The sequence below is a fragment of the Eleginops maclovinus genome, chromosome 8, assembly GCF_036324505.1.
Source record: "Eleginops maclovinus isolate JMC-PN-2008 ecotype Puerto Natales chromosome 8, JC_Emac_rtc_rv5, whole genome shotgun sequence".
Taxonomy (NCBI): Eukaryota; Metazoa; Chordata; class Actinopteri; order Perciformes; family Eleginopidae; genus Eleginops; species Eleginops maclovinus.
In genome coordinates this window covers 11026810-11034108 of record NC_086356.1, presented here as the reverse complement: position 1 = coordinate 11034108, position 7299 = coordinate 11026810, and the positions used below count along the sequence as shown (strand labels likewise).

Genomic DNA, 7299 nt, shown 5'->3' with positions numbered 1-7299 from the left:
CATTTACTCAAGGACTTTACTTAGGTACAATTTTGAGATACTACTACTTTACTTGAGTATTTAATTTTTGTTGCCATGTTGGTAGGCTACTTCTACTCTATTACAATTCAGAGCCAAATCGTGTACTTTTACTCCACTTCATTTATTGTGTATCTATAGTTATTTTACAGACTTGGATTAATAATGTGAAATATAATCAAAACTTAAATAAGACTTTAGTAACACCTGGAGTAAATTCACAAGATGCAGCCTACAAAGTAATTAAAATTAGCTGCACCTTTACCATCTTCAATAAACAAATTAATGCATCAATAATTATAATCAAAACCTATCATAACATTTATTCTGAAATGGACCAATCTGAGTACTTTTCGTTTTGGTACTTAAAGTATATTAAGAGGCTGATGCTTTTGTACTTCTATTTAAATAACCTTTTGAATGCAGGACTTGTAACAGAGTATTCCTCCCTCGTGGGTCAATATATGTGGAAGCTATAGAAAATACCTTTCTCAGCAAGAAAATAAAGCTCAATTTCAATTAGAATATTCACACACAAAAAAAATAAGGTGGACTTAAATTTAAAAAAGTGGTGTGTCCTGTTTTGCCAGTGTAGTAATTCTAGCTGCAGTGATTTAGAGCTATTGGGTCACATGACATGGAATGTGTGTGTGTGTGTGTGTGTGTGTGTGTGTGTGTGTGTAAAATGAACGTATATATATATATATCTTCTGCATGTTTTATAATCATTTTGATAGGCCTCCCAACACAGACAGTATGTTTCAGTTTTCGGTGAATAACAGGTGTGTTTATGTGACCCAGGATGGCGTCCAAGGGCGGCGTCCGGCATAATGAAAGAGTGATGATGATGCAGGAGTTTGACGACCGGCTGAAAGAGCAGATGGACAAACTGGAGCATGTTCGCCTGTCTGCACTTGAACTGAAAGATAACTTGTCTGCGGTACGTTCAGGATATCAAATCCACATTTTCAGATGGTTTAATCCAAACAGGTTTTCCTTGAGATGTTTTTATTTTAAAATTGTTCTTGTTATTGTTACAGTGCAACAGTGATCTCACTGAGTCTATCGCTGACCATCTGGAGTGGCTGAATCACTTGTCAGAGCGAGTGGAGAATCTTCACCTTAACACAACTGTTTTTGTTCAGGTGAGAAATGGATAGAGTTTCTGAAGGAATCTCTGTGAATTGCACACATTGGCAAGCCTCTTAAATACACTGTAAATATTGTAGTGCGTTTTATGCCATCCTTATCAAAACTAGGAGTTTAACCATCCCGTGTCTAAATATATTGAAACATTTTTAAAAAAGTAAATACTGCTCTTCACTTATTTCTCAATTTATTTCCAGATGAATCCCAAACCTCGTTCATGGGCAGGCAAACAGCGTTCCAAACAAAGCTACCGCCTTGGACGTTTCCACAAGGCAGAGGACGTCCAGTCAGAGTTTGGCTGGTCCCCCATCCGTACACGAAGAAACAGTAATGCTGCATCTGAAATGTCTTGCAACTGGTGAATTGTGGCCTAAAACACTACTGAGGTTGCAAATAGATCCACATATTCTAAAGCTCACTTCCACCAGATTGATGATTGATACATTTTGTAATAATGCTAGGTTTTACATGTAAGGTGATAACTTACATGTCACACACATTACCTGTATTCTTGTTTAGGATAAACAGTAGATTGTTTAATAAAATCATGGCCTATCGTATCCTGCCAGAATGTCCATTTTATTGTGTTGCTATCTCATTACACACATAACATATCTATTAAACTACCATGTAGCAATTTTCACGGTATGATTATTCAGTTGTAGGCTGTGCACTTTGTTCTCAAAACATCCAAAAACTATTATTTTGTAACAACAGTCTGATGTAATGTGTGTTTTAAATGTGCAATCAGGCATTCTGCACAGTCACATGGTTGAAGTTGCTGGTGTGGCTGCAGGTCAGCGGGCTCCACCAGCAGGGGTCGCTGTTAACCCCTCCTTTTATGTCCTTGTTCCTCACTTTCGTAAATAAAGCTTTGGCAGAGCGCGTGGTGATATTTCTAGAAGGAAGGTCCGATTCGCCAAAGTAGCACTACCTTCATAAAAAGGATAATTTTGACCACACTCAGTTGAACCTATTTTTGTATCTATATTTAATATTACGGGTAACCGAGTAAACCGATAGAAACATGGCAGAAAGTGACTGGGATACCGTGACTGTCTTGAGGAAGAAGGGGCCGACTGCCTCACAGGCCAAATCCAAGCAGGTTAGCTTCAACGCCTCACTTCGTATTTGTTTTTGATATCTTTCTGAATCATACTCTCAACTATGGACCCTCTCAACCAGACAACATGTTTCAGGTTTGAGTAAATAACGTCAAGAAAAAAGTCTACTGGTAAAATGTAGCACACGTGGTTGCGGGTTAAACTGAGCAGCAAACATGCTCCGTAGTTTGGTTTAGCTTGCTAACGTTAGCTAGCTAGCTAATAACAACAACAGCAGACATGTTATTTTTCTTCCTCCAGGAAACCGTTATTAACGGGTCGAGTGTAAGTTAGCGGATAAGAGCGTCGGGTCCATTAAGGAGGGTGTCAGAGCTACAAAACATCTTTGTGCTGACCATAAAAACACACAACTCTGGATGTAATCTAAGCCAAGTTTATGTCGAAAACCAAACGGCTAGCTTTGTGTAGTGCACATTGAAATCATATTTTTAATACGTCACATTTTAACTTAACTTGACCTGTAGTCTTTTTTGCAAGCCACACCTAACCTATCAATGTTGACCTTAGTCCGGGTAGATAGGAAATGTAAGTGTTATTTTAAAAATGACGGTGACCAACCAACTAGCTAGCTAGCTAGCTTTAGCCAGCTAACCTAAAAAGGATTCTTGGCTATAGTTAGCTTAGGCACTCGTAACCAACGCCACTCCTTAAAACATTGTATAACCCCCATGCTGATCTGGTAATGATTGTTAGCAAATCATGTAGTAAAACACCAAAGGTAATGCTGTAGATATATGTATAATTGTTGCAGATGTCACAGGTAAATTCATCTAATGTAACAATTATAACATTTAGGAAGCACTGTTTACTTTATGTTCTGGAACATAGATGCGTGGTTGTGCTCGGGACAGACTGGCCATGTTGTCTTTTGTTGAATTAATGCGTCATATATCTACATGGGCAGATTAGTAACATATTAACTATATAGTTGGAAGTTATGAGCCAAAAGTTGAACCTGGCCATGATGCAATCTACTGCCAATTTAATTTGGAATGTGTTTTTACATGAAGGTTTTAACCTGTCCATTTTCCTCTCTAGGCAATCGCTGCTGCTCAGAGACGTGGGCAAGACGTTGAAACCTCCAAGAAATGTAAATTTATACTTTCTGTACTTTAACAGCTTGACCTGTCTTAATGCTGTTTATGCTGGTCTTTCACCATAGATGATGCCTCAACATTATTTGTGACCCTCTTGCTATCTCACAGGGTCTGCCGGGCAGAATAAACAGCACCTAGTGACAAAGAACACATCCAAATTGGACCGGGAGACAGAGGAGCTCCATCATGACCGGGTTCCCCTGGAGGTGGGCAAGTACATTCAGCAAGGCAGAGGGGACAAAGGCCTGACCCAGAAAGACTTAGCCACTGTGAGTATACACACTTCTCTGGGTTTATAAAATGCAAAAAATCCAGATAAAGCTTATGATTTAACAGTAAAACGTATATCCACACATTTTGATAAGCTAACTGATGCGCAGCTGCAGTTGGCATAACACCATCCAGGGGTTAAAGCTAAGAAGGTAGGACCATGATGTCTGGTCAGGAGACTAGCTGTGAGAGCTATAATTAGCTGCCTCTTAGTGAATAGAGTATCTTAGATAAACATAAACATTTAAACGTATTTAAAGTATTATTCAACTGCCTTGCACAGTCCTGTATAATAAAAGAAAATAACTACATTACAACAGCATTTAATTGTTACCGAAAGAACAACTATGCATGTCAAGATTATGCAATAAAGAACTTATTTCTAGTTTAAAATGATCACATCATTTATTTTCTTCAAAATAGGATATGTTAAGAAATCACCTTCACTTTAAACATGTTGGTTTCAGTTTTCTGTAATAATGTGAACTTAAGTGGTGCCCGGCTATGCTTGAGTAGTTTGGCTGGCTCGTGGTTTAACAAAATCTTTAATTGTTTTACAAAAAATCTTTTCCTCAGAAAATTAATGAGAAGCCTCAAGTCATCGCAGACTACGAATGTGGGAAAGCAATTCCCAACAACCAGGTCCTAGGCAAGATAGAGAGAGCAATCGGTAAGAGAAGTCTCTGCTAATAATTAGGATTGTCATGTCTCAATTTGCCGTTGTATAACACTTTCATGTTCTTTCACGAACAGGCCTGAAACTGCGTGGGAAGGACATTGGCCTACCCCTGGAGCCAAAAACCAAGAAAAAGTGAACACAAAGCCTCGAAATCAGCCCTCCCCAGGTCCTTTCTTTCCCTGTCCTGAAACTACAACCCTTTCCCTACCCTTCTTCCAAGAACCCTTTAAACCTACCCCCTCCCCCTCCCCCTACCTGGGCTGATCTCACCCGTGTCCTTCCTGAGGACCGGGTGCTCCACTGCATTACAGGCTGCTTACTGAAACTGTTTCTCGACCACATAATCAATGAATGATCGAACGTATTTTTCAACGTCACTAACTCGGGAGTTCTGTGAACCCGTTTGCTTTGGCCTTGGCATGATGAATTCAACTTTTTGATAGTAATGTAACTCATTTAAAAAAGTAGAATTATTTTTTCATTACCAAACAAACTACTTTGACTCACGTTATTTCTGAGCATGATGATAAGCCAAAAGTGCTTGATAGCATCTTTTTTTCACACAGGAGGAAAGGTGGATGTCATTACAGTGTTGACATGTTTTAATGCTGTGCTTTGTTTTGATCTATAAAATAAAGTTTGGCAACTCATGACATTTCTCTGTGTGCATTGGTGGGCCAGGGTAGCACACGATTTCCTAACAGAGTTTTTAATCATTCCTAAAAAGTTATATTGGATGAGTTTCTTTTACAAATAATAAACACATATTATTTCTTAAAGCTGAAAAATATTCAAATGTTTAAGTTTTATGTCTCACAATGACAGAGCATGAATCAAACCTGAATAGGTCTTTTTCAATGTTAAAAACTGAATTTAAAAAAGAGTAGTTTTCATGGCATTAGCACTATGTCTATAATTGTAGTCCCCCTACATTTTTGGACATTTGGATTGCTGTACTTTTAAGAATTCAGGTGTCTTTGCAACAGCCATAAGAGTTAAACACAATACAGGACAGAAGAGTTCAAACAAGGATAGTTAGAATAACAAAATACAAATCTGACATCATAGATTAATGATGAATGAAATCAAAGCGGTTTACATATATACAGATACTCTTAATGATGAATATGTATACATTAAAATGTAAGTGCAAGTCCAGATTATGTACAAACAGTGCATTTCAATAGGTAAATAGGGTGCAGATCCAAATGAGTGATCCTGAAACCACCTGCAATCTGGATGTAGTAGTAACATCGATCCACTAGATGTCAGAATACTACCAGGAACATATTGGGAATGGTCCACTGTGGTATGTTGTAACATATTTGTATTGCAGCTTTTGTGCGAAGGTGTGACTTATTGATGCAAAAGGAGTACATATAGTGAAGAACAACCTTTCAAACACTTCTTAAAAAGTACATCTTGCCTAATACTTTTACACTTCATATATGCTGATACAGGTGCAAAACACAAAGAAAGTGTCTATTGAAACTTTTGGCCCTTTATGCATAGATGTTTACTTTAGTCTTAAAGGATTATCTCTCCTATGATGTTAACACAGTGGCACTTCGCAAATACTCTAAAACGACAGGCCTTGATGAAGCCTTGCTTTTAGCTGTCTGTTTCTCTACAATAATACACTTCCGCCATTGGTTATTGATTCAAGAAGTGCTGGTGCCAGTGGGAGGGTGCCTTCTGTTTGATTAAAGATTCATGGACCTTATTGTTGCAGAATCACAGAAACAGCATCTTAAGCAAGGGGAGTAGTCCATCCCAGCTGCAAGTGGGACCGTCTACTTAAAGGACAGATGTAAACAGGCACCAGGTTCTCGAGTGAGACAAAAAAAAGAGCATTCAGAGGTCAAGCATTTTCAGTCCTAGCACAGCTCTATCAAGCCCTAATGTGCAGTCTGTTGTCTGGTGACATGACACCCTGTGGGGCCCCTGGCTCACCTGTAGATCAATGTCATCATCATAGGGAGGGAGTTTCAAAAAAGAAACACAGCCGAGCACACCTGCAGGTAGCTGTGACTTTACATTACCTCCTTGTTTTGGGTCCCAGGTTGCTTGATAACATCACTTTTAACTTTTAATTAATTGGAGAGGAATGCAGCCATATCTGATGATGTTACTAAGTTAGCAACAATAACAAGACCACGAGATTAAATCAGATAAATGAATTCAGGCATCATTAACTTTAATATATTCAGATAAGGTTTCCGTACTTTCACATCTCAATTATCTTTGGTGTTATAAAATAATATACTACAGAAAGTCCTCTCTACTGGACATTCTTTAAATATGACATTAAAATAAAATTGGTATCACATTTAATTCATGTTGTATAGTAGTAAGTGTGTACTTTTTTCCTTCCTCTGCTTTTTTCGCTGTATTGCTATCAATGTATTCTTTGTTTGTATTGGATTGTGCCCTACTGATTTGTAGTTTTATTTTTTTGCACTTTTTTTGATCATCTGGAAGTTATAAACAGTCTTATGTGTCCAAATAATGAAATGTAAGGACCACGAGACGACTGTTAGCTTTCAACAGTGCCATAGTTTTTGGAGTCGAGTGTTTTACTTCAACCATTTTCAAGGTTTCCCATTACATTTAAGTGTGGGGTTTTTGCTTTTGTCTAAGTTCCCTTAGGTCGCATGTTGAAAAACATGAAAGAAATGTTTAGTATGTTGAAATAGTCATAGTATAGTAGTATAAGTAAATCATATAATTAAACGTAATTAAAAGTCATAATATATACAAAGGTCAAAGAAGTCAGTGTGCTATCCAATAGAAAGTCACAAAAAAGTGAAGGAATAGATAGTCAGAAAATGTCAAAGTATATTATGCAACCTCCTGACCCGCGTCCACTGGACAGAAAAAGATGGAAGACAGTCATTCTGATTCTCATTCAACAGGCTGCTTCACCCAGTGGGTGTGTGTGTGTGTGTGAACAAGTGGGGTA

General features: G+C 38.0%; 1 protein-coding gene across 1 annotated transcript; it reads left to right on the top strand.

Moving 5' to 3' along the window:
• Nucleotides 1–2012: 2012 nt before the first annotated feature.
• On the top strand, nucleotides 2013–4987 carry edf1 (endothelial differentiation-related factor 1). Its single transcript, XM_063890074.1, has 5 exons — nucleotides 2013–2272; nucleotides 3330–3381; nucleotides 3497–3657; nucleotides 4235–4328; nucleotides 4412–4987. Exons 1-5 carry the CDS (start codon nucleotides 2195–2197, stop codon nucleotides 4471–4473), a joined length of 447 nt encoding a protein of 148 aa, XP_063746144.1. The 5' UTR covers nucleotides 2013–2194; the 3' UTR covers nucleotides 4474–4987.
• Nucleotides 4988–7299: the final 2312 nt, after the last annotated feature.

What these genes read in the sequence shown, in the direction of transcription:
- edf1 (XM_063890074.1), top strand. Translation starts at nt 2,195, where the DNA reads ATGGCAGAAAGTGACTGGGATACCGTGACTGTCTTGAGGAAGAAGGGG. An exon ending in CACAGGCCAAATCCAAGCAG is followed by an intron (nt 2,273 to 3,329) that starts GTTAGCTTCAAC and finishes TTTCCTCTCTAG; the next exon opens with GCAATCGCTGCTGCTCAGAG. An exon ending in CAAGATAGAGAGAGCAATCG is followed by an intron (nt 4,329 to 4,411) that starts GTAAGAGAAGTC and finishes TTTCACGAACAG; the next exon opens with GCCTGAAACTGCGTGGGAAG.